Source organism: Condylura cristata, unplaced genomic scaffold, assembly GCF_000260355.1.
Source record: "Condylura cristata isolate star-nosed mole 26May11 unplaced genomic scaffold, ConCri1.0 scaffold00029, whole genome shotgun sequence".
Taxonomy (NCBI): domain Eukaryota; kingdom Metazoa; phylum Chordata; class Mammalia; order Eulipotyphla; family Talpidae; genus Condylura; species Condylura cristata.
The window spans coordinates 11,695,037-11,720,989 of NW_004567130.1; the positions used below are offsets into that span (position 1 = coordinate 11,695,037).

At 47.8% G+C, this 25,953-nt stretch overlaps 1 protein-coding gene across 1 annotated transcript in view; it reads left to right on the forward strand.

The window, feature by feature from the left end:
• Nucleotides 1–25,694, forward strand: part of SART3 (squamous cell carcinoma antigen recognized by T cells 3) — a 30,926-nt gene extending 5,232 nt beyond the window's left edge. The window contains exons 2-19 of the mRNA XM_004690965.2: nt 1,724–1,850; nt 3,829–3,933; nt 6,515–6,699; nt 7,840–7,891; nt 9,311–9,435; nt 13,354–13,509; nt 14,182–14,320; nt 14,766–14,873; nt 15,574–15,651; nt 15,785–15,843; nt 16,762–16,871; nt 19,265–19,377; nt 19,670–19,746; nt 20,240–20,408; nt 21,813–22,264; nt 22,710–22,862; nt 23,609–23,799; nt 24,379–25,694. Of these exons, the coding sequence (XP_004691022.1) occupies nt 1,724–1,850; nt 3,829–3,933; nt 6,515–6,699; nt 7,840–7,891; nt 9,311–9,435; nt 13,354–13,509; nt 14,182–14,320; nt 14,766–14,873; nt 15,574–15,651; nt 15,785–15,843; nt 16,762–16,871; nt 19,265–19,377; nt 19,670–19,746; nt 20,240–20,408; nt 21,813–22,264; nt 22,710–22,862; nt 23,609–23,799; nt 24,379–24,556 (2,577 nt within the window). The 3' untranslated portion in view covers nt 24,557–25,694. The remainder of the gene's footprint in view (nt 1–1,723; nt 1,851–3,828; nt 3,934–6,514; nt 6,700–7,839; nt 7,892–9,310; nt 9,436–13,353; nt 13,510–14,181; nt 14,321–14,765; nt 14,874–15,573; nt 15,652–15,784; nt 15,844–16,761; nt 16,872–19,264; nt 19,378–19,669; nt 19,747–20,239; nt 20,409–21,812; nt 22,265–22,709; nt 22,863–23,608; nt 23,800–24,378) is intronic.
• Nucleotides 25,695–25,953: the final 259 nt, after the last annotated feature.

The window sequence follows — 25,953 nt, forward strand, 5'->3', positions numbered from 1 at the left end:
ATGTTTTAACAGTATCTAATGGTTTTATTTTTTACTTTTTGGACTGTTGGCTATCACAGTGCAGGGAGGTCAGAGAATTTCACCCAGGCAGAACAGGTAGATCGACTGAAGTACACTGCTGCGGACAGGGCTGGAGAGGTCTGCTGCACATGTGGGTCAGCTCCCTGGCCGGGGGTCAGACCTGGGCGTAGCAGGGATAGTGCTGAGACTTAACCCCTGGACCCTCCTTGTGGTTTTAACTTGCATTTCGTCAGTGAATTGTGGTATTGACCACAATGTCCCTGATTTGCCATCAGTGACTATGCAGGTGGATGTGCATCTGTTTGGCTACATATGTTGGCTTGTTTTTAACCCATTTTCTTTTCTTTTTTTAAGATTTATTTATTTATACATAAAGGACTGGGGTACAGGCCAGAGGTACAAGGATTCACCAGAGACAGAGTGGGGGGCAGAACAGGCAGATTCACTGAAATACACTGCTGAGGGAGCAGTGGGCGGGACAGGAGAGGTCTGCTGCGCCCTGTGGGTCACTCCCTGGCCGGGGATGGAACTCACACTGAAGTGGCTCTGGCAGCTCTGCGTCACAATCTGTTGCGCCACCAGGGAGGACTCACCATTTTCTAATTGGTTCATTTTTTACTATTAAGTTTGGGATTAAGTCTGTTAGATGTGAGTTTTTTTTCAGATGTGTGATTTGCAAATAATTTTGTCCAGTCTGTAGCTTGTCTTTGCATTCTCTTAACAGAGTCAGGTCCTAATTTGCTGGCACTTTTTGCCATGAGCAGTTGTTGAATTTTGACAAAAGCTTTCTGCACAATTGATGGTCATCATTTTTGCTCGCTAGCCAGTTGAAGTAGTGGACTACAGTGGTTCACTTTCAAAGACTGAGCCCTAATGCCTGGAGTCCCATTTAGTCATGGTGTCTAATTCTTTTCATACATGGGATTTAGTTTTGTTCATTTTCCTTCCACACTGTGACCTGTGTCCTACATTGATTCCCTTTATTTTCATTCATTTCTGTCTTTTTCAAGGTTTTCTGAGTTTGACGCAAATTCTTATCATTGATTTCTGGTTTGATTCCATTGTGGGCAGAGTACATATGCTGCATGATTTCTCCCAGTTTGTTGAGGTTTGCTGAAGGGCCGTCACGCATGCTGCGCCGGCCCTAGCTAGGAGTGCAGATTCGTCGCTGTTTTGTAGCGCTTTGTATGTCAGTCACATGCTGGGTTACTGGTGGTGAGCTCTTTCCCTTGCTGCTTGTATCTAGTAGTGTTGCCTGTTGCTGAAATGGGAGGACTTGAAGCCTCCAGTGCAACTGTGGATGTTCCTGTTTCTTCTGTCAGAGTTTGAATCACTTATTCTGAGGAGCTGTTATTGGTACACACTTAGGGATGTTTAATCTTCCTGGCAGGTTACTCCTTTCACCATGTCATAATCTTCACTTTCGTGCCTGGCCCTCTCTGTGTTCTGAAGTCCTCTTCCGAGGTGTTACTGCACCTCTCTGCTCGGGCTCTGACGTTTCAGGCCCTGCTTCCCTCAAAGGCCTCTCCTCGACTTGTCTCCTCCTAAGTGTCCGTGCAGATTTGTTTTTTAAGGTCGGTGCTGATTTTTCAGTGATTGTCGCATAACAAAATGTACTTTGCAGCAAATGCAGGTTGTCGCCATTATGACAAAAAAGTTATTTGGTGATGGCATTTTAATTTCAGCTTCACTTTTCCTTTAGCTGTCTATCAACGTCTATGACTACAACTGCCACGTAGACCTGATCAGGCTGCTGCGGCTGGAAGGGGAGCTCACCAAAGTGAGGATGGCTCGTCAGAAGATGAGCGAGATTTTCCCTTTGACAGAAGGTAATGTGTGTGTCAGATCAGAGAGAGTGTTCTTGTGATTGCTGAAGGCGGGTTATGCGTCTTACAGAGCTTTGGGAACTTAGTGTGGGCAAAAGAAAACCTGTCGTTATCCAGAATCAACTGTTTATCATTGTATAGTTTTTTTTGAAAATGTGGCTGTGGTCATGCAGCACTGGTTCACTTTTTTATTATTTTTTTAAAGATTCATTGTTATTTATGCATACGAGGGCTGGGGTGTAGGCCAGAGGCACAGTGGTGGAGGAGGGGTGTGTGTGAGCGCGGATTCGCCAGAGACAGAGTGGGGAGCAGAGCAGGCGGATCCACTGAAATCCACTGCTGAGGGGAGCAGCGGGCAGTACAGCAGCGGCCTGCTGCGCCATGTGGGTCAGCTCCTGGCCGGACGGGACTGCTGCGGTGGCTGGTGGCAGCTTCATAGTGCTGAGACTTAACCCCGTGCCCCACCAGGGAAGCCCCTCTTACAAGCAATTTTTTTTTTTTAATTTTTAACAGTTTATTTTTACATCATTTTGTACATTTTTTCTTTTTTTGCGTTTTTTCTTTTTTCTTTTTCCATCTCAATTGTAATCCCTGTGGGTTTCTTACAAACAATTTTTAATGTAAATGTTTCACATCTCATTTTTTTCCCCTTCCTTCCTTCCTCCCTCCTTACCCCCCTTCTTCTCCCCTCCTTCCTTCCCTCCTTTCTTCTCTCCCTCCCTCCTTTCCCTTTCTACATTATTCATTTTATAACCGTGTTTACTCCCCCATCCCCACCCCCATCCCCACCCGTCATCATCACAGCCCCCACATTCCTCCCTCCTGAGTCCTCTCTGTCCCCCTCCCCTGTGGGATCTCTCTGGTTTATAACTGTTTTTGTATTGTAATAACAGTATACTCCCCCCCCCCATTTTATTTGGTTCTCTTAAATTCCTCCTATAAGTGAAACCATTTGATATTTTACTGTTTCCTTCTGACATACTTCACTGAGCATGATCCCTTGCAGTTCCATCCATGTTGCTGCAAATGGCATGAACATCTCATTTGTTCTATAGTAGTTGAACATTTAAGTTATTTCTATTTCCTTGCAGCATAATTATGTTGAGTAGATTAGTAATTAAACTTTTGTGAATTCGTAATTGAGGTTTTAATGAAGAGTCAGAAAACACTAGTCCACTGGGTCCTCCCTGATGGCACAACAGGTTAAAAGCACAGCACTGTGAAGCTGTCCGAAGCCACTGCAGCACAAGTTCGATCCCCGGCCAGGGAGCTGACCCACATGGTGCAGCAGACCTCTCCTGTCCCACTCACTGCTCCCCTCAGCAGTGTATTTCAGTACATCTGCCTGTTTTGCTCCCCGCTCTGTCTCTGGTGAATCCACTCATCCTCCTGTATGTCTGGCCTGTACCCCCGCTCGTATATGCATAAATAAATAAATCTTTAAAAAAAGAAAACACTAGTCCTCAGTCCAACTCTGTCCCCCCCTCACTCCAATAGAGCACACCTGCTGACTAGAAGCTAAAACCAGATTAATTCCTTGAAAGGTCTTACTCCCTGTGAGACCTTATCCAAATTATGTATACCTTATGCAAATTATGCAAACACCCAGCAGTACAATGGGGATGACAGGAGCTTTTGCCTAGTAGTTTAGCCTGGTAGCGCCCGGGTTGCATGAGGCATTCTTGTGCTATACTTCAGCCTGGTAATGCTTACATAGCTGCCTTTGTTAGTAATGTTATGGTTACCTACAGCATTTTCCCTAAGATCAAATGTACATGCAACTTCTTTGCAAACACATAACATGCCCCAGGAGCATAGGTTCTGATTTTAGTGATTTGATCTTTGTTGGAAGCATAAAACCTTGTGTGTGCTTGGTGCAGGCTTTTGGAGTTTCACTGTGAGTTGTGCCCAGTGTGTGAGGGAGCAAATGTTTGCAGACTGCGGTGAGGGCAGGGTCACGCCGGGGTGCTTTGTCTTGCAGAGCTCTGGCTGGAGTGGCTGCACGACGAGATCAGCATGGCCCTGGACGGCCCGGACCGAGAGCACGTGTACAGCCTCTTTGAGAAGGCTGTGAAGGATTACATCTGTGAGTGCCGGGCTGGGCGTGGGCGGCGGGGGGCGCCTGACAGCAGTCTCTGGGCTGGGGCTCAGTTCTTCCTTGCCTGTTGTTCCATTGTCTGTGATCTTCAGCTGAGGGTATTTGTTTTTAAAATAAAGGTAGAGAAATATTTGTAGAGAGGGAATTGACAACACTCATGCAGCCTTTGGCTGGCAGGGGAACTTTACCACTTGAGGTGACTAGACGTTACCACACACCGAGGGGGTTTTCAGAATGCTTTGTTTTAAATATTAAAAAACTTAGAAAAAATTTTTGTTTGAAATAGGTGTATCTTTAAAGAAAACTGCAGAACTAGTCCAGAGAAGTCCTTTGTACTCACATCATCCAGCTTTCTGAGTTAAAGATCACAAAATCAAAGCCATGAAATTGCCTTTGTTGCAGTCTGTGGTGTGGCTCTGACGCTTTCTTATTGGTAATCAACTTTCTCAAGTACAATTTCCATTTTGTAAAAATTCATCCACTGTAAGTGTATACTACCGTCACTTTTGACAGACAGTTGGGTGTCATCGCTCTCTGTGGCGTTTCACCCACAGCCAGTCCACGTGGTCGCCGCCACAGTCCAGCTCCGAGCCCCCCACAGAGCTCTCCTCCTGCCCGTGACTTTTGACCGGTGCGAGTGAAGTGCACCTGCCTCCCCTCTCCCCGCCTGCTTTCTCTCTTCTACGTGCTTTCGCTACCTACCCTGGAGATTTAACACTCCCTTCCACTCCCCTTGAATTAAACTTCCTTCCCCCCAGTTTGATTTTCCTTCTCCCCCATTGTACATGCAGCGAGGCTTAGAAGATATGCTGCCTTCAAAAGAGAATTTTCCATGTCTTAATGAGCCATGAAAAATTGACCTTTTTTTTTTTTTTATAAAACCTGAATAATGAGAGTAATAAGTGTTTTCATAAAGTATCATTAGACTGTCTTTGAAGGCTGGGCAGTGCCTCTGCATGTGGCCTCCTCTTTCCAGACTTGCAGTGGCCGTCTTCGCTGCTGACCTGGTGACCCTTCCGTCCTGCCCCCAGGTCAGCTCTGCCAGCGCATCCGCCTCCTCGGAGGGCGGTTTGTCCCTCCCACTGGTTTTTGGTCCGTGCGGTTTCACAGTGGCTCCGCATCCAGCTTCTAGCCTGCTGGCCGCCTGGCGCTGCTGCCTTCCCCCCAGGCTCTGGTCAGGAACCGGACAGCTGCGCTTAGATGCGGCCTCGTGGACAGTCCCGAGTGAAGACCGGAGCGCTCTCCGTTGCTTTAAGGAGTTCAGTGTGGGCACATGGTCCCGCTTGTTTGGGTGGTTAATACCTGCTTTGTCTGCTTCCCAGGTTTGCTTTGTTTTGCATATCTGAAGAGACCACCACGGACGTCTGTGCTTCAGCCTGTGCCTAGTGGTGGCGTCTGGGGGTATCGAGTGGCTTTCTAGTAGATGTGGCTGTGTCCCTTTTGTTCCAGGTTTTGGAGGAGCCACATCTGGCGTCTCTGCCTCTTTTGGAACCTGGGTGTCTACTGAACGTTGCTTTGTTGCCTCTTGTAGTCATTACGATCTCTGCCCCCTTGGATTCACTGAGCTTAAAATACTCTGACATTTTAGCTCTCCTGTTTGAGTTTGGGAAAAGCCATGCTGCTGATGTAATTGAGTGAAAAGTGTCCTCTCTGCGGAGGCAGCTTCCTGATACTGCAGCCTCGCTGCCTCTCAGAAGGGCTCCAGCAGGCAGAGCTCGCTGCCAATTTCCTGTTGCTGCTCCAGGGCAGCTCTAACTTGGTGAGTGAGGACAGTAGCTAATGCTCTTTCAGGTGGATTTTTCTGTGAAAAAGCAAATGTCAGGAAAACAGTAATTCTCAAATTTGCTTCTTTATCATTTTAGTATTTTTATTTTGCAAAGTTAGTATATAGACTTCTGAAATGTTCGGGTCACTGAAAGTGACTTAAAAGGCAACATGTGCATGGTAAGACCCAATTGCATTCCTGAAGAGTTTAAGGCATTTGTCTGGTCTTAAAACCATGGGGGTATGTAAGAAACTTGAAAAGAAAATGAAACAAGGCAGCCAAGTCTGATTTCCTTCCTGTGCAAGTATTGTTAAGTTAGACTTTTAGTAACAAGATAGACATTCAGTAACAAGATAGACTTTCAGTAACAAGATTGGTGTTTTTAATTTTGATCATTTTGGCCACAATGCTTGAAAGTGAACAAAGGTCCAAAAATAGAAACATTCTAGGCTCTGAATTTCAGCCTTTCTCAACTTGGTCTAAGGTTTGTAATTACGTTCATTGAAATCCACTGCTGGGATCCTTTCAAGCTTGACGAGCTTATTCTCATGTTTCTGCTGCATGTTTCCTGTGACTGTGCAGTCTCAGTGGTCACCCTTAGGGGCTGTTCAAAGTATCATTTTCTCGGCCTTCGCCCTTAGGTAACATCGGGTGTACAGGTACAGTGAGTTGCTGTGATGGCTCTCTCGTCTTTACCAATGAGTGGGTCCTCGCTGGGTGCGCACATTTCTTCTGTGGCGCACCAGGCTTGATGTTTGGGTATTTCCTGTTCTGAACTAACAGAAAAACTCTTCTCATTTGTAGGTCCGAACATTTGGCTCGAATATGGCCAGTACTCAGTCGGTGGGATTGGTCAGAAAGGTGGCCTAGAAAAAGTTCGCTCTGTGTTTGAAAGGGCGCTCTCGTCCGTCGGCTTGCACATGACCAAAGGACTTGCCATCTGGGAGGCTTACCGGGAGTTCGAAAGTGCCATCGTGGAAGCTGCCCGGGTGAGTACCCCGGCCCTCCGGCCTTGCCCTTGGGTAGTCTGGACAGTCTTTGTCAGTGGCCTGGGAGAACAGTTTGTGGTCTTAGCCACGTCCCTTACTGGTTGGTCAGTCGAAGAGCTAAAACTAAAACCAGTAGTCTTTGTGGGATGGCCAGGATGATTTTGACCAAGAGACAGGTGATGCTGTCATTTCTTTGTGTACTTAAAAATCCTGCTGCTTTAGTTCTTTAGTTCCGTGGACCTGTGTCAACCCTGTTGTAATATAAAGGTGCACAGGTACATGGAGTTGTTTGTTGATGACATGCTCACAGGTACATGGAGTTGTTTGTTGATGACATACTCATGAATGTACAGGAATAACTGTGCCACTCCAGAAGCAAAATATGTTCTGTTGTGACTATGGGAGGTCATCTGACTCCCCCCGCAATTGTATTTTTAGATTGATTTATAGAATTTAAGTCGTAACTCAAAGAGAATCCTTCTCTCCAGCCTCTGCCTTGTACTTTTCTGTGTGTGCACAAGTAATTGTGGGTCCCTCATGGTGCCCTCTAGGGGAAGTAGCCCTGTCCCTGTTGAAAATCTTACTAGATCGAGGCACCAGGCTAACTCCTGTGCCTGGTGCTTGGCTGTCTCTCGAATCAGACTTCACCCCTGCGTGGATGATACTCGCGTGTCCTCTCGATGTCCTTGCCCTTTCTGGACTCTTACTTAGGCTGGCCCTTCCGTTGGGCATCAGCCCTTTTTTCCTTGCCTCTGGAGAGCCTGCAGGCGCATCCCAAAGGCCAGCACCTCGAGAGTCTCCTGATTTCCTCCCTTGAAACCCAAACCTCAGCCTGCAGCCAGTGCCAACACCTGACACTGTGAGACTTGGCTTCCGGCCTTAATTACAGTTACCTGGATCTGTTGCTTGTGTTCGTCGTAAGTAGAAGCAAGAAAACATTTAATTTTTAACCTACGACAGCACTTGGCACAATACTTCATGTTTAAAAAGTCACACTTTTTTCAGTTGGAACTAAACATTTGTTGAAATATGTTTTGAAGTAGGAAGAATCAAAGTCTGTCATTTACTACGGGTTTGCTTCTTTAGCCTGTAGCTGACTGCCTTTCCCCTTCTGACTGGGAACAAACCTTTGATTCACAGCTTGAGAAAGTCCACAGTCTGTTCCGGCGACAGCTGGCGATCCCGCTCTATGGTAAGAGACACTGATGCGTCAACAGCCAGCCCTCTGTGGTTTTTGAAATGTGTCAGGGTATGTCGTGGAGTTAGGACTGTCCAACACCCTGTGGCCGCCTTGGGGCCCCAGGAAAGCATACCTTGAGTTGTTCCTGCTTGGAGGGTCCTGAGGGTCAGTGATGGAGTGGATCCAGACTGACTGGGCTTGAGACCGCTCCTGCAGGTAAGAGCTCTGAAAGCAGTGGGGAGGCGGCCCTCTCTGTTCAAGGGGGCTTTCATGGAGGTAGTTCCGTTTTAACCATTTTCTCTTCAGGAGCGACCTCTTACCTAACAGTGGGAATTTCACGCCATTCTTTGGTGGCTTCAGGAGTACCATTGACTGGAAATATTCAGATGGGGTTTGGCAAGGATTCTCCCTCTGGGTGGGTATTTTGGCAACCCATGTTTGTGAGGCTCCAGAGCCTCACAGGTTTTCTCAGGGTTTGGAAAGAGTCTGGCGCTGCCATCTTGCTTGTTCCCTGGGTGTGGTTTTGCACCCACACCCCCTAAGATCCTGTGGTCAGTTTTACTGGATCGTAGATGCTCTTTCCCTTTAAAAAAAAATTACTTATGCATACAGAACTGGGGTACAGGCCAGAGGTGCAGGGGTGGTGAGGACATCCACCAGAGACAGAGTGGGGAGCAGAACAGGCAGATTGACAAAGTACACTGCTGAGGGGAGCAGCAGGCGGTCAGGAGAGGTCTGCCGTGCCATGTGGGTCACCTCTGGGGCAGGCAGGGATCGAACTCATGCTGAAGCAGCAGCGGCCAGCTTCATAGTGCTGCATTTTAACCTACTGCATCACCAGGGAGGGCCTGATGCTTTTTTCCTTTTTACTTTGTGGATTATTTGGATTCATTTTAACAAATGATAAAATGACTCTCCAGGTGAATATTTGGGTGACATACAGAAAAGGCTAGTGCTGAGCTGGTTTGTAGATTCCATCTGTCACTCAAAGTGAGGCAGCATAGCACAGTGAGTACAGCGCAAACTTGAGCCATGGGCTACCTAGGTGCAAAGCCTTGTTCTCCACAAATGTAGAAAAATTGAACATTGACTTTACTTCCATTTCCTCCACTGCAAAATGGGGGTCACCGCAGACCCTTCCTCATGAGAGTAGGCCATGAGGGTCAGAAAGAGTTAATGGATATGAAGTGCTAGGCCATGGGAAGCTGACTGTTGCTGGGGTTGCAGTTAGTTTCATTAGCTGCTTAACTGGCTGGTAGGGTTGTCTGGGACCATGCTTGACAGAGTCTAAAGCCATGTTGTAGCGCAGTGTAAGGACTCAGGGTTCGACTGGTGGGAGTGATTGGTGGCCCGAGTTTCATGGTTCAGTCTGTGTTCAAGTTGATAAAATCCAGTGGCGAGACCCAAGGATCTAAATCCATCTTTCGATAGATATGGAGGCCACATTTGCAGAGTATGAAGAATGGTCAGAAGACCCGATACCAGAGTCAGTGATTCAGAGCTATAACAAAGCCCTCCAGCAGTTGGAGAAGTACAAGCCCTATGAAGAGTCACTGGTAAGTGCTGGCTTCTCCTCCTCAACCTCTCCGCTAGTTTTCCCGGATCCAAGTGCAAAGTGAAACCGTGCCTTAAATTCTGTTTTGAGCTACATAGCGTGTGTAAATGCATATGTACAGCTCACCTTCTGACAGAAAGGGAGCGTCCCTGTGCGACCCAGGCTGAGGAGTCGCGCGTGGCCAGCGCCTGCCTTAGCAGCCCCGCTGGGCCCTGTCTGGCCGCTGCCTCCCTCCGAGAGTGACCACTCTCCTGGCTTCCGTGATGATCATTCCCTTGCTTTTCTTTATAGTTTTATAATCTTTGAATGTATTCTTAAAATGTTGTTTAATTTTGTTTGGTTTTGAATTTTTACATTATTGAATCATGATGTATTTTCTTTCAGTTTATTTGGACTTTACTAGTGTTGATACGTAGAGTTACTGTCACTCTGTTTTTGCTGCTATAAAGTTGTTGTGATTTGTTAAGCCACGTTCTAAGATAGCTGGGTCGTCTCCAGTTTTTGGAGGATGGGCAGCCTTGTGCCGGCCACTGTGTGTCTCCTGTACACGGAGGATTTCCTCCAGCACTGTTGGGACTGTCGGGCCCCCGGGGAATGCTGAGCCGCTGCAGTTACTGACGTACACTCGCATGGTGCTAGGGAGTTCACATTTTTCTTTCCATCCTGGGGTAATTGACATTCCTGTATTTCTGATGAGTCAGAAATTCTAATTTTAATTTGCATTTTTCTGATCACTAATGAAATTGAACATCTTTTCACATCATTCTGACTTCCTTTTTTGTGGCTCAGGTTATCCCCAGGACTGCATTGATTGTGGCAGTCCTGAGTCATCTTAATCCTTATTTTTGGTATTAATTCTTACTTTGTGTGTTACAGCCCCTGTCCCCTGTGGGTGACTTGTTTCGTTACTTTTTAAAAGTAGTGTCTTGTGATGAGTAGTTCTAAGTTATAGTCTACTTGGATTTATCATTCTTTCTCTTACGGTTTGTGTTTTTTGTTGTGCTTTAAAAACCTCTCCGTCACCGAAGTCAACATTCGTAGCTGTGTTTAGTTTACTTCACAAGTTTACAGTTTTGTGTTTCATATTTAGATCTTCACTCAGAATCGACTTTGATGTTGTGCTGTGAGATAGGGTCCCGCCTCCTCTATCCAGCTGCGCACACTGATCGGACTTGCTGTTATCCCGCCCGCTGTGCAGTCTGTGCTGCCGCCCGCTGCTCTCCGCTCCCCCAGGGCTGCTCCCTGCTGCCCTCTGAGGCCGCCAGAGTGACAGTGGTTTCACATGAAGTTTTGACCTTCATGGGTCTCAGCAGCTTTGCTCCTTTTCAGGAGGGTTCTGGCTTTCTTGAGCTCTTGCATTGGATTGAGAATCCGCATTTCAGGTTCTTTAAGCTAGTTTTTTTTTTTGGTAATTACATTGTCTTTAGATCAATTTACTTTTTTTTTTTAAGATTTATTTATTTATTCATATAGAACTGGGGTACAGGCCAAAGAGATTCGGAGGGTGAGAGGATTCACCAGAGACACAGCAGGGAGTAGAACAGGCAGATGGAGAAAGTACACTGCTGAGGGGAGCAGCGGGCGGGTCGGGAGAGGTCTGCCGCGCCATGTGGTCACCTCCGGGGCAGGCGGGGATTGAACCCATGCGGAAGTGGCTTAAGCTTCTTAGTGCAGTGCTTTAACCCGCTGCTCCACCAGGGAGGGCCAGGAAAATTTATATCTTTTAAATATCAAACCTTCCAGTCTGTGAATATGATGCAGCTCTGTGCTATTTAGAGTCTTATCTTTCTATACAGTTTTTTAAATTTATCTGGTGACTTGAAGGTATTAGTATTTTTTATATGTCTAGGAGGTGTTTGATGTTCTCATAAATGGTATTTTAAAGATTTTCTTTTCTGGTTTGTAAAGTGCAGTTTCCTTCCTGGTATGTAAAATGCAATTTTTTATTTTTACGCCTTTATAGCTTTCATTATTTTTAAACCAATTTAAAGAAAATTGCAGGAATTACAAAACAAATCCAAATCCCTGAGCTCATAATAGTCTCTACGTAGGTTGGGCAAGTGTTTTGTATCACGGGGATAACCTGAGCCTGTCTGTTTTTCTCACTTACTTGTTCACGGTTTGATTTTCCTCCTCAACTAAATGGTTTTCATTCCTCTTATTTTTAATCTATCAGACTTGCTAAATTCTTATTCTGTTCTTCTGAATTTCTGTGTTGACAATAATACTGTGTTGACCTTAATGGTGGTGACATTTTTCCTTCTTTCTTGGTCTTAGAATGCTACTTCATTTCCTGGACCTCACACATCAGTTCTCTTCTCCTTTCCCTCCCCTTTCCCTGTCACCTTCTCCTTTCCCTTCCCAGGCCCTCCCCCCATCCCTTTCCCCTTCTCCTCCAACTCCATCTCTTCTTTCTGACCCCTGGGCCATTGCGTTGGTCCAGGGCCAGCTTGTTGACATTTCCCCACGCATGTCTCACTTCCTTTGCCTTTCCTTCCTCCTCCATCCTAGGTCTTTTCACTTGGGGTCACTTTTGGGTTGAAGTCTGTTCTTTGGCGTGTCCTTCACTGGACATTTGCAGTAACAGATTTTCAGTCTTTGAAAAAGGTCTTTATTTGAGTCTCGAAAGTTAGTTTCTCGGGATGTAACTCTAGACTGCCACTTCTGTCTTCTGGCTACTGTTGCTGGTGCCACCTTAGCTGTCTGCCTCTCTCTTGGTCTTTAAAAGTTCATTGTTTTGTTCTGGTTGATCTTGAGATCTCACTGTTTTGGTTCGACATCCCATAGTTTCATTTCAGAGGTCCAGGTGGGCATATCTTTTTTTTAACCAACCTGGAGATTCGTTGGGATTCTTGGCTCTGGCTTAGGTGTCTTTCCTGGTTTAGTAACTGAACAAGCGTGGCATGGAGAGACTGTGAGATCCTGGCTGCTTCAGCTCGAGTTTAGCTCTGTCACTTACACTATGATTTTGGACTGGCACTTAACCGTTCCTGTTTCAGTTGCCTTAAATATAAGGAGGCCGCAAAGGATTGCTGTGAAGATCAAATTTTTAATATACTTTCAGCATACAAAAACTTAACCTTCACTTAACTTGCTAACTGCCTTCACCTAGATTTTGTCCCTAGTATTTTGTTTGTCAGTTTGTTGATGATTTTTAAGATGTTTATTTAATCCAGTGCTTCAGTTCTTCAGTGTCTTGGTAATTAATTTATTATAATTACTAGAAATGGAGGCTCAAAAGCATCATTCTTTATACAGAGCATGTGCAGTTTTGCTGGCTGCACTCTCTCCCTTTCTTTTCACATGTAAATATTTGTTTCATCAACCCTGTTAAGGAAATCTTTGGTTGGCTTGGTTTTGCTGGAGAGTCAGCAGAATCTGACTGAAGAGAAAACAAGCTGAACGAAAGTGTCTAGAAAGAACTGATTTTTGGCTCAGTAAGCATTCTGCAAAGTCTCTTCTGGCTCCGTCTACCTGTACTTTGACGCTGGAATGAGAACCTTGAAATGGGACCAGGCGCCGACTTATCCAGTGGTTCCACTCCTTCCACTCAGTAGGCCAAGAAAATGACTTGCGTTTCAAACAGCTGGCCAGCTCTGGTCAGCGGCAGAGGTGTTTCCTGCCTGGCCAGCTCTGGTCAGCGGCAGAGGTGTTTCCTACTGCTGGTCCAGGGAGAGATGTGAATCCCTGTGTTCTAGGACTGGGTCAGGAGAGGGCTGACTTGAAGAGCACTTTGGACCCAGAGGGGAGGGCACATTCCCCCCACCAGAGGGCGGCCCCCACTGACAGAGTTCCCACAGTGGGGTTTGGCGATGCTCGTCTCAGGCAGCCAGTCTTGCCTTTTCTGAGGATGTGTTAGTGCTTCCTGAGAGCCGCAGATTGCTGACTTCAACTGAAGTGCAACTTTCCTTTGCCCCAGCTGCAAGCAGAGGCGCCCAGGCTGGCGGAGTATCAGGCGTATATCGATTTCGAGATGAAAGTCGGCGATCCTGCTCGCATTCAGTTGATCTTCGAGCGCGCCCTGGTGGAGAACTGCCTTGTCCCAGACTTATGGATCCGCTACAGTCAGTTTCTTGTAAGATCACTCACTTTATTAAATAAATCTAATTTCATGTTATTTCACCATCTTAGAAAGGAAGTCAGCAAGCGTGCCGGGCGTGAGACGTGCTCCCCTTGGGGGCTTTCTTCCCTCTCATCCTCCCTCCCCCATGGCCAGCTCATTCAGAAAGTTCTCCCAGTGTTTTAAGTTATTTTAAATTCATCACTGTGAAAAAAATGCTAATAGTTTCACTATTGAGGAAGTTAACATGACATTTCCCCCCTACGACTTTCTTGCAGCTACTCATTCTGAACAATGCAAGCACACAGGTAGACCTAGCAAAGGGGCCTCAGGGCCCTCCTGCCGCTGTCCGCTGTGGGCGTCCCGTGCGGCGTGGCTGTCCTCACCCGCTGCCCTTTGCTTTTGTTTCAAAGTAAACCCCGAAGTCACATTTTCTGGGTAAATTTTTTATCTGTGTCTACAAAAGGTTTGACTCAGGAGTCAAAACCGCCATGCTTGACTGACGTCTTCCGTCTTCCGTCTTCCGTGGCTTCTGGTGTCTCCACGTTCCCGCTCCTGTCTCCCTGCTGGGAGTTCTGTGATGACGAAACCAGTCGCAAGAAGCATTTTAAAGGAAATTTCTTTTGGCTGTGGGTAGTGAAGCCTCACGATAGTGTTAACTCCTAATGCTGGGTTTCTTTACCCCAGGATCGGCAGCTGAAAGTGAAGGATTTGGTTTTATCTGTACACAGCCGTGCAGTTCGGAACTGCCCCTGGACCGTGGCGCTGTGGAGTCGGTACCTCTTGGCCATGGAGAGACACGGAGTTGATCATCGAGTGATTTCTGGTGCGGTGTTTTGTGGGAAGAATTCTAAGCTTTTTGACCAGCCATTGAATCAGAATTCCCAGGGTGTTTTTTGGATATTGGGTATTAGTAAGAAAACAGATTCCAATTATTGGAGATAAGCAGGTTGGATTTTTGACCTCTTACAGCCTTTTGACATATTAATGTTTGTTTTGATTTTCTAAGAAGTCACGATTTTTTCTCCAGACTTGCTTGGCCTAGCGCATCTCGTGGAACATGCCCTTTCTGGAACAGTTTGTATGATGCTGTGGCAGTTTCTTTTGAGCACTTCTCTCTAGATCCTTTCATTCTGTGTTATCCATTTACTAATTTTTAAAGACTTATATGTTTTAGAGTTAGCAGAGATTTTTATAACAGTCTTGATAATTTTATATTAGCTTCTTTTTGAATTGGCAACAAATTCTGGTCTTTTTTTAAAATATTTCAGTGACGTTCGAGAAAGCTCTCAGTGCTGGCTTCATTCAGGCCACTGATTATGTGGAGATTTGGCAGGCTTACCTTGATTACCTGAGGAGAAGGGTTGATTTCAAACAAGGTATTTAAGTTCATGTGTTTCACCTCAGAACTGAAGTTTGTCTTAGCATAATTTTTTGGGCAGTTTTCCCAGTTGCCCAAATAAGTGCTGACTGGGCACACGATAAACACCAGGCATGGGTAACTCCCCCCCCCCCCCCAGAAAATTTTAGCTATTTAAAGCTATTTAGCTTTCTAATCATGCTATTGATTTTAACGGAAGTGGGTAATGATCCTTACGTTTTGTGCTGGTTTCTGCCAATCTTTCAGTCTTACTCTCATTTCTTACTCCCCTTCTGTATCCTCCAGTACTCCTTTAAATAAGATTGCAGTGTTTCTTTTAAATTTTTGGGCTTCTTCAGGATCCTGCCTACCTCACGCCCACCCTCCCCAGAGAGCAAGCAGAAGCCCCTTCTATAACTTGTGTGGGCACGCTCACGTCAGCGTTAGCTCATGCAGGTAACCTGCAGCCATTCTCCCAGCCTAGGAAGGTCCCCTCTGCCCCGCTCTCCTACACATGTCCCTGGGCTCACCTTTGTCCTGGGACTGCTGTGCCCTGTGCCTTCCCCATCTGTGTGATGAGGCAGGGATTGGCTATATTGTTTCTGTATCCCTAACATTGTGCCTGAAGAGTCCCAGGAGGAGTTTTCATGTAGGTAAAAAAGAGATATGCTGTGTGGTTTCATAAACCAAAACCAAACCCTTTTTGCACTTTCAAACAGACTCCAGTAAAGAGCTGGAAGAGTTGAGGTCTGCGTTCACTCGTGCTTTGGAGTATCTGAAACAGGAGGTGGAAGAGCGTGAGTGTGGGTCCAGCCTGCTGTGTCCGGCCGTGTTTCCCACTTTGGTTGATGTGTGATGTGCCTTTTCAGTCAGAGGGTATCTGTCTCTGAATCTCTACATTTCTAATTTTAACTACTTCTGCTCTTTAAGGTTTCAGCGAGAGTGGAGATCCAAGCTGCATGATCATGCAGAACTGGGCTAGGATTGAGGTAAATGTTCTAGACAAATTTGTCAGTTTCATCCACCCTTGGAGGGCCCTTGTCTCACAGTTGGCTGAGGGTCATGAGCTGGGCTCTAAAGATTCATGTTAGTCACCTGGCTAGGCATTCCTTTATTGCTTAGTAAGCACCTTCGTGTCCTGGTAGAAGTCGTGTAGCAACATCTGAAAGCCAGACATTCACGCATCACTGCCCCACTCTGAACCCATACACTGTTGCTAGGTTTGTGGAGTGAAGTGTCCTGTTGACACTTTACTGGGTGCTGGGGGAAGAGACGGACATGGCCCCTGTGCTAGTCAGGCTTTAGTGTGGGAGCCAGACCGTCTGACATGTCATTATGGGCCTGATGCGGGGGATGCTGTTGCTGCGCCAGGAACCAGGGTGAGGAGGACTTGGGGCCTGTCCTGATCATCTCAAAAAATGACAAAACTCTAATCATGCTTTATGCTCTGAGGGAAGGTCAGGTCAAAGACACTAACATTTATCAGTTTGTAGAGGGAATGTTCGTGTTGTAACCACGTCAAAGATGAGGCAGCTGAATATCAGGTTAAATGATGCCCAAGTTATTTAGTGGCAGAGCTGGCATTTGCTGCTATGTCTGTCTGGACATTGCCGCTCAGTGAAACACTTGTTGATGATTAAAAACAAACAAAATCCAACTGGGGCCTGTCCTGTCAGAAGTGTCTATGTCTCCAGCTCTTTGCTTTCAAAAGGTCTAAGACAGATTGGCCACTTGGGACTTGTCACTGCAGAGACCTGTTACCACTGGAAGGTGGTCCTGGGCTGAATGGTGGAATGCTGGTAGTCATGGGGCCTTTTTAGGCATGTCTGCTTGAACATCTTTCATAAGGGCATCAACTGTCTTGAGGCTCGTGTCCCTTCCTGACTAAGCCTGCTGATGTATTTCAGGCTCGACTGTGCAATAATATGCAGAAGGCTCGGGAACTCTGGGATAGCATCATGACCAAAGGAAACGCCAAGTTTGCCAACATGTGGCTTGAATATTACAACCTGGAAAGGTAAAGCCCTGGGTAGGGAAAGGGGTGCTCATTAAGGGTAACCTGTCCGCAGGCCTGGCGATCCTGCCTCCAGGGGCTCCTCCTTTCCCCGTCTCTCCCCTGAGATTTTAGACAGGGGCGGAGACCCATACACGGCGTTTTGTGCCTGTGCTGCTCTGACAGCTTGCCTTTCATTTGTTATTTTGGCCTGTTGGCTTTGATTTTTGGACATGAATAGTTGAGAGCTATTTATTCCTTGCCATTTGTGCTTTGTACGTAAAAGAAGATACTAAAAAGTTCAAGGAAAAAACCCAAGTTATCTGCAGTCACAGATCTAGTCATAACTTGTTAGTTAATGGTTTTGGCATATTATTTGGCACTTTTCTATACTTTTTAAAAAATATAAATGCAGTTACAGTATACAGGATATAAACTTTGTAGTTTCTTTTAAATAAGATAAGCTTGCTGATAAGTATATTGTGGCAGAGTTAGACTGTGAGCTGCCCCAAAAAGAATGACTAGCTTTGTAAAAATAAATCTTGAATATTGTATATTTCATTTTTTTTTTTTAAGATTTATTTATTTATGCAGGCAGAACTGGGATACAGGCCAGAGGTGCAGGGGTGGTGAGAGGGTTCACCAGAGACAGTGGGGAGCAGAACAGGCAGATTGACTGAAATACACTGCTGAGGGAGCAGCTGGCAAGACAGGTCTGCTGTGCCATGTGGGTCACCTCTGGGGTGGGGGATCGAACTCAACACTGACACAGCTGCGGCCAGCTTGCCATGCTGCATCCTAACCTGTTGTGCCACCAGGGAGGGCCCTTCACAATATATTTCTATATTAGCTTTTTCTTGTTTTGAATATTTTGTCCCCATCTCCTCTCCCTCCCCTCCCCCCCGTTTAAAAAATACTGCTTGTAGGCCTCCTTGGTGGTACAAGAGTTTAACTATCAGTACTATGTCGCTCTCTGCAGACACTGCAACATGAGTTCGATCCCCAATCAGGGGGCTGACCCACACGGCACAACAGACCTCTCTTATCTCGCCCGCTGCTCCCCTCAGCAGTGGATTTCAGTAGATCCGCCTAGTCTGCTCCCTACCCTTGCCTCTGGTGAATCCTCTCACCCCCTGTACCTTCGGCCTACACACAGCTTTTACATGCATAAATAAATCTTTATAAAAATATGTTGCATGCTGTAATGAAAGAATTGGGACACTTAGGAAGATATGTTATAGAAAATGTAAGTTCCCTTGTCTCACTCCCAGAGTCAGCCAGAGAAATAGTCCTTTAGATCACTGGTTCTCAAAAGTTTTGTTATTAGGACCCCTTTACATGCTTAAAATTTGAAAATTTCAGAGACCCTTTGTTTTGTTTACATGAGATAATAATAGCTATTAATGTTTAACATTTTAGAAACTAAAGTGAAGAGTTTTTTTTTTAAGATTTTTATACAAGAACTGGGGTGTAAGCTAGAAGTTTGGGGAAGTGAGAGGATTCACCAGACACAGAGTGGGGAGCAGAACAGGTGGAAGTACACTGCTGAGGGGAGCAGCGGGTGCTGCACCATGTGGGTCAGCTCCCAGGCCAGGGATTGAACTCCGTGTGGTAGTGTCTGCAGATAGCTTCATAGTGTTGTGTCTTTAAGGCCTGTGCCACCAGAGAGACCCTGAAAAATTCTTTTTAATTCATGAAGAAGTATTTATGTTTAGTGTAAGTAACATTTTTGTGAAAAGTGACGTTTTCAAACTCTAAAATATTGAGAAGAAAAAGTGACATGGTTTTGTGTACTTGGTAAGCATCTTTTATTTTCCCACTACATGGTCTCTAAGACCCTCAGAGGTACTTGGGTCATACTTTGTGAGCCACTGCTCTAAAATTTTTCTAGTGCCTCAGTAGGAATTTACAATATTTACGTTTAATATGGGACTATGGGAATATGGTGTTTCCTGACTGCCGCGGTTAACAGAAAGTTGTCTTACAACTATTCTGATGAGCAGTTTATTTTTCCCCATTGTTACAAAAGGTTCAGATTGGACAGTCCCAGCATTAGTGACTGGTCTTGAGTACAGCTGCACTAGAGAGCGCCTCCAGGGACTTGCAGGGCCCAGATGGCTCTCGTATGGCCCTGGGCGCTGCGCATGTGTCAGCGAAGGGAGCACCACTGTCAGTGCATGTTCAGCAACTCCTGCCCACTGAGGAAACGGTGGTGTAGAGGAAAGCCTCAGTTTTCAACTGGAGGGACTCTTGTGGAAAAAGGAGAGGAAAATAAATAATGTCAATAGCTGTGGATTGTTCTGGAGGCTAGAGTCCTCTCAGAGCTTCCTGCCCTCTGGGACTGCCTGTGAACACTACCCCTCCTCGTCTGCCTTCTGCTTTGCTCCTGGTGGTGCTGACTTTGCTTTCTGACCCAGAGCGCACGGCGACACCCAGCACTGCAGGAAGGCTCTGCACCGGGCCGTCCAGTGCACCAGCGACTACCCAGAGCACGTCTGTGAGGTGCTACTCACCATGGAGCGGACAGAAGGTGGGGACCCCCGGCTTCTGCTTTTGCCTTCCAGTCTGTTAGTGGAATGCCCACAAGTCCTAGTTTGGTTTGAAAGTCTCTGCTACAAGAATGACTACAAGCCACTGTTAAGCACACCGGGAGAACTGCTCTGAGGCCTTGGGTCTGCACTCTGGAGCTTCTTAAATGGGGAGCTGATGCCCCGGCCTAATGTCTGCTGAGAGAGCGCTGCTGTGGAGCTGGGGGGAGCTAAGAATTCCTTGTTAGAGCTTTCAAGTCTAGGAGGTGAACATCTGTTTCTCTTTCTCTCCAGGAACCTTAGAAGACTGGGACATGGCTGTCCAGAAAACTGAAACCCGTCTGGCCCGTGTTAACGAGCAGAGACTGAAGGTAGTGATGCTGTTTATTTGAAGTCTTTGGAACTTCTGTAGCTATTTTGATTGTTTTGGGAGTGACTGTTTCTTGAGGTCTTCCTAAGAAGTGTCTCACTCAGAGTATTAATTGTGAAATACTTGAATCAATATTTAACTCTGTCTTGTGCAAGTTTTTTAGATTGGCTTAAAACTTTATCCGCAGTAGTAAATGTTTTAGTAGTGGCGAAATTTGTACCCTAAAGCTCTCCAGACTAGAAGAAAAAGAATAAAGAGGAGATTCAACGTAGTAATTGGAGCATGAGCGCCTGTAATTAATTTGGGCCCCAGATTTATACATTTCCCTCCTTTTTTGAGATACTGTGAAGCATACCTTAGACTTTAGACATGGCATCCAAGAGACCTAGTGGGGAACACGTCCTCCTCGCATCCACCCCTGGCCTGTGTCCTCACTCACCCCAGGTTCATGTAGTTGCTGTATCCAGGGATGTGTCAAATTCCTGACTTTCCAGGCCGCGGAGAAGGAAGCAGCCCTTGCCCAGCAAGAAGAAGAAAAGGCTGAACAATGGAAGAAGAACCGGGCTGAGAAGAAGGCGTTAAAAAAGAAGAAAAAGGCCAGAGGCGCAGAGAAGCGGGAAGCCGATGAGGACGATGAAAAAGAGTGGGGTGACGATGAAGGAGGTAGCCCAGTCCCCCCCAACCCCCCAGCTTGTTTCACAGCTCACCTTCTCGGGAAGTGCGAGCTGCATCGGCGCGTTCCTCCTGAGAACAGTTGCGACATGAGGCCGCCCCGCCTGTCCTGCCTGCCACTTGGCTCCAGTCCCCACACGGAGCTGTTGCCGCCGTGGCCCTCCGGCGTGTGCCCCCCAAGCCCACCTGCCACGCCCCATGCACCCCCTTCATCCCACACTGGCTGAAGCTGCTGCCTCCTGCACCCCCACAGCAACCCCGCCTGTGTGCCCGTCATGCGCCTGCAGGCTCTGCCGCCCAGTGGTTTTGGTGTGATCGAATATTCCAGCTAGTGTTTCTGTTACCCCTGTGATTCCAGGCATGGTCGGATGTGGGTCAGATTGATTTCAGAGAGTTATTTCTAGAATAACTCTGGCTGAAGCTGTCAGCCAGAGGGAATGATGACTGAGCCATTGTTGGGGGACTTTTCTTGGGTACTGTTTTGGGGCCTTAAAAACAACTGCGGTGGCTCACTGCCCTTTAGGGCCCTTGGTCTAGAGGATTGGGCACATGTGACATGTAGGGGGTTGGGGGCCCCTGGTGTGAATCGGGGGAGGCCAGAGAAAGTTCTAGTGGCTCAGCCTTAGCAAGAAAGACTGCGTGGGAAGGGTGAGCGCACTTTGCTCAGCACCTGAAGGGGGTGAGCAGCCATCCAGGGGATGTGAAGGGAAGGGGCCGTGTATGGGATTGTGTCAGCAGAATGTGAGAAACAAACCTAGCTGGTACATTTTCTGAGCGCTGGGTGATCGCTCAGTGCGTGGCAGGTGGCTGAGACTGGAGCACAGGGCTGACGAGCTGTGCCATGGGTAGGGCTTAGACTTCATCAGAAAGGCAATGGAGAATTGATGGAAAGGTCTGGGTGTGGAGGTCACCATCGGTACTGATGCTCTGGAGGCAGCGGTGAGTAAGTTGGAGGAGAATGTTGGGGTCTGACACACAAGACGGTCGTGAATGTCTTAAAACTGCAGGCTTTTTATAATATGTTCTAAGCGCAGCACACACTGCAGTTTCCTCACAGGTGCACCAAACGCGGGTCCCCAGCACTCCTCCCTGCGGCCTGGGCTTTCTAGGAGAGGACCCTGGAATTGACCTTTTACGTAGTTAAGGGTGGACGATGCGCGCTTGTGTTCCACTTGCCCTTGATGGAGTCCACTGATCTATTTGTGAGGGGGGCCCACAAAGCAGCAGGAGAAATGGGTGGAGCAGGAACCCCGGTGGAGGGGGTGTGGTGTGCACCCCAACCCTGAGCATGGAGAAGGATTTAGGTATTCACTGCAGTGCCGCTGGTGCGGTGGGAGGGCCGCTCCTGGCCGCAAGTAACAGCTAACCCTGCACCTCCTTCCTGACGCCCTGCAGAACAGCCTCCCAAACGAAGGAAGCTCGAGAACAGCGTTTCTGCAGCCGGAGCAGCACAGGACCTAGAAGCCGAGACCGGCCTCTTTGGGAAAAGTGCCCCCGTGGATGCCGACCCCCCTTCACGGCAGAAGGAGCGGGCGGCCCTGAAGAGGGACCTGCCCAAGGTGCCCCACGACAGCAGTAAAGACAGCGTCACGGTCTTCGTCAGCAACCTGCCCTACAGCATGGGGGAGCCGGAAGCGAAGCTCCGGCCGCTCTTCGAGGCCTGTGGGGAGGTGGTGGAGATCCGCCCCATCTTCAGTAACCGCGGCGATTTCCGAGGCTACTGCTATGTGCAGTTCAAAGAGGAGAAGTCGGCCCTGCAGGCGCTGCAGTTGGACCGGAAGAATGTAGAAGGGCGACCAATGTTTGTTTCCCCGTGTGTGGATAAGAGCAAAAATCCCGATTTTAAGGTAAGTTTTTGGAAAAAGAATGCCTGTCAGTGCACACCCACTTTTTTCTTGCAACAGCTAGCATTTAGAATGTCAGGCAACTTCTGTACTCTGTTAAGAACTGAATTTCCACATTAACTGGCTCTGGTCTGCCTGACAGGCCTGGCTCAGGGTCCCATGTGCATCAGTGGATAAAAGGTAATGATGTGAGCAGTGGTGATAATGGTTCTCGCGCTTGAATGTTTGGACTGACCAGATGCTGAGCTAAGTGTTTACCTGTCTCCTCATCTGCGGGTCGTCCCAACAGAATAGCTGCCTCCTTTTGGGCGGTTTTTTACAGAGCAGGAAGTGCGGCTTCAGCGCTTAAGGGACTTGCCCAAGGGTCACCCAGTGAGTGAGTAATTCATCTCATCCTGTGCAGAGGCTGGTGGGCCTCAAGCCCGATCTCCCTCTCCTCTTCCCGTAGGTGTTCAGGTACAGCACCGCCCTGGAGAAGCACAAGCTGTTTGTCTCGGGTCTGCCTTTTTCCTGCACTAAAGAGGAACTCGAGGAGATCTGTAAGGCTCATGGCACAGTGAAGGACATCAGGCTGGTGACCAACCGGGCCGGCAAACCGAAGGTCAGCATCTGCTCAGCGGCTCTGGCCAGCCCAGTTCCGGCTTGTTTACAGATTGTCCAGTTCCAGATCGGGCCCTAGCTTGTCTGCTAAGAGACAAAGGATGAGTCACTGTAAAGATGGGTAACGTGACACCACTTGCATCTAGAACCAAGTCAACCTATTTGCAGCTACTGTACTAAAAAGAAGGAAACTTCTGTTGGGGAGCTGCAGTGTGGACCCCGGGCTGTGGGACTTGGGGTGACATGTCCTCCTGCATGCTCCTCCCTTCTTCCAGAAGGGAGCCACTAGGCCCTCTGAGCATGTCAGGTCCCTCCGCCAGTCCCAGTCACCATGTCCTGCCCCGCACTGTGAGGCTCCTGGTAAATGCACAGCATGTTGCATAGTGATGTTTAGTATGAGCTTAGATGACTTCTCTTGCCCTCCCCCAGCCGCTGGTCCAGAGGCAGAGGCAGGGACCGCCTAGGGTGCTCACCCTGCGCCCTGACCTCAGCAGTTGCCAGCTTTACACTGGTCTGTCTGTACTTTCTGTCCCTCCCTCCCAAGTAAGCACAGATACGCTGAACTTGAAAAGGTTTTCTCAAGTTACAGTCATTTGCAGGAACAGAGAGGAGGAGGGTAGACCCAAGGGCAGTGGCCATGGGGAGGCTGCCCAGGGCCGGGGGCGGCCCTGTACTGGCCCCTGGGCCCGATGAGGAAGTGTGTCCTGGCTCTGCGGTGCCTGACCCTGCTTTGGATTTGCCTCTCAGGGTCTGGCCTATGTGGAGTATGAGAATGAATCCCAGGCTTCCCAGGCTGTGATGAAGATGGACGGCATGACCATCAAAGAGAATGTCATCAAAGTGGCCATCAGTAATCCCCCTCAAAGGAAACTTCCAGAGAAGTCAGAGGCAAGGAGAGCACCCGGTGGCCCCTTGGTGCCGCGACAGATGTACGGAGCGTAAGTGTTTTGCGCTGACCAGTGCAGACCCGGCTGCACCGCGAATGCACTTCCTGTTGGCACAGCGAGGTGGGACAGGAAGCCAGAGCAGCCCACGCAGAGTACGAGTAGGCAGGAGCAGGGCTCTTTCTGGTGTTTGCTGACTGGTGATCATGGTCTAACAAATTTTAAGGCAGTGACTATTTTAAAGCCCCCTTTGCTATCTGAGTCCACATGCGTAGATTCAAAACCGATAGCCCCACCCTGGTGAGCTGCTTTCTAGTCACTGAGCAGCTGGGAGCCCTGCTGCCTGTCGCCTGAATCTGCAGAATGGCCAGGTTATTTGTCAGGTCTGAAAACTGAGGCCTTATTTGTCTACTCTGCAGGTGACTGTCACACAGCTTGCCCTTGCCAAAATCGTGAAAAAGTTTGTTAAAGGGATTTTTACCTAACAACCAGAGTCAAGGAGGAGGGCTCTTCTTGCCTTTCTTGAGTTTTTTATGTACCTGTTGGCCAGGCACTAAGACTGCCCTGGCCTGTGTTCACAGACCAGCGGGAGTTGTCGCTTTGGGAGAGCCCACTCAGTGTTTGCTCTTACAGGCGGGGGAAGGGGAGGACCCAGCTCTCTCTGCTGCCTCGCGCCCTGCAACGCCCGGCCGCTGCCGCTCCGCAGGCCGAGAACGGCCCTGGCCCTCGGCCCGCAGTCGCCGCCTCGGCGCTCACCGAGGCGCCCAAGATGTCCAATGCGGACTTTGCCAAGTTGCTTCTGAGAAAGTGAACAGGACTCCGAGGGACGGGAAATGCCTTACTTCCTGCTGGCCGCGCAGCCCATCAGGTGCCCAGCTGTACCCTGGGTGAGGAGGGGCCTGCTGCCGCGCACCTCCCACACTTCCTCTTCTGCTTTAGGCGGACGGGGAGCAGCTGGCCGAGCGGAGCCACTTCACAGTTCCCTCACATTGAGGGCGGTAGGAGGGACAGGATCACTCCACACCAGGCATAGGGTGTAGTTCCTGAGGTATTTTGTCTTTCAAAGAGTGAGAAACAGAAGTGACACTCGAACACACTCTGCAGACCCGCTGGCCAGTTGTTTTCGGCCACTCTGGCCCCTTTTCTAAGACAGCTCTCACCCCGCGCAGCACACGTGCCCACACTCTTTTAATGTTTAAAAGACAACGGCAGATGCCAGTAATTCACCAGAATGGCCTATTTGGGTAAAGGGTTGGGCTACCAGGAGTCGCAGGAAACACGTTTGATGGATTTTTGTTCAAGGGGCTGTGCGTTTTTATATTATGTATTTGTAAATGCCATGTCAGCCCACTGTTCCATGTCTCCTAAAAGCAGACTCTTTGTGACGTTCGTTTGTACGGGACCCTGCGCGCCAGCTGCTGCCGACCGTTTTCTTTGCCTGGCGACTAGCGAACTGTGTTCTGTGTCGAAACTGCGTTACAGCCCTTCGGTTTTGTTTAAATGCCATGGCAAGAGCAAATTTAAATTCTCCCCATTTAGCTCTTTGTTTATGGAACTGAAGTTCTCCTAGAGATTTCTTGCCACGTGGTACTCCGATGTAAATTCAGATATGGATGAATTTTGAGGTGGGTGTACCTTGCTTTACCTAATAGATGTGTAAATAGAACTTTTGTAAGTCAACATCTGTTGTTGCCTGGATTTAAATTATTTCAGCTGTGATACAACTTCGAGTTTTAAGCTTCTGTTTTTAGCCGCTTAATACTTTAGCTTTCAAGCTTTTTGCCCCTCACCTTTTACCAAATACTTAATGCTTTGAAAACATCATTGCCAGTTCAGCAAGGAAAATTGACTTTAAAGGCATTCCACATGGTGGAGTGAAAAAACCAGGGAATCTTATGTGTGTGCATGTGTAGAACTGGGGTGTAGTCCAGAGGTGGGGGGGTGAAAGGATTCACCAGAGAAAGTGGGGAGCATAACAGGCAGATCCACTGACACACACTGCTGAGGGGAGCAGCGGGCGAGACAGGAGAGGTCTGCTGTGCCATGTGGGTCACCCCTGGCCTGGGATCGAACCCAGCCACTGCAGTGACAGCTCTGAGACGAGCCTGCAACCAGAGGGGTCTGAATCCTTTCATATGTAATGGAAATTAGTTCATTTTTCTTTAAGTTTCATGTATCATTCAAGCTTCACATTTTTTTTATTTTTTT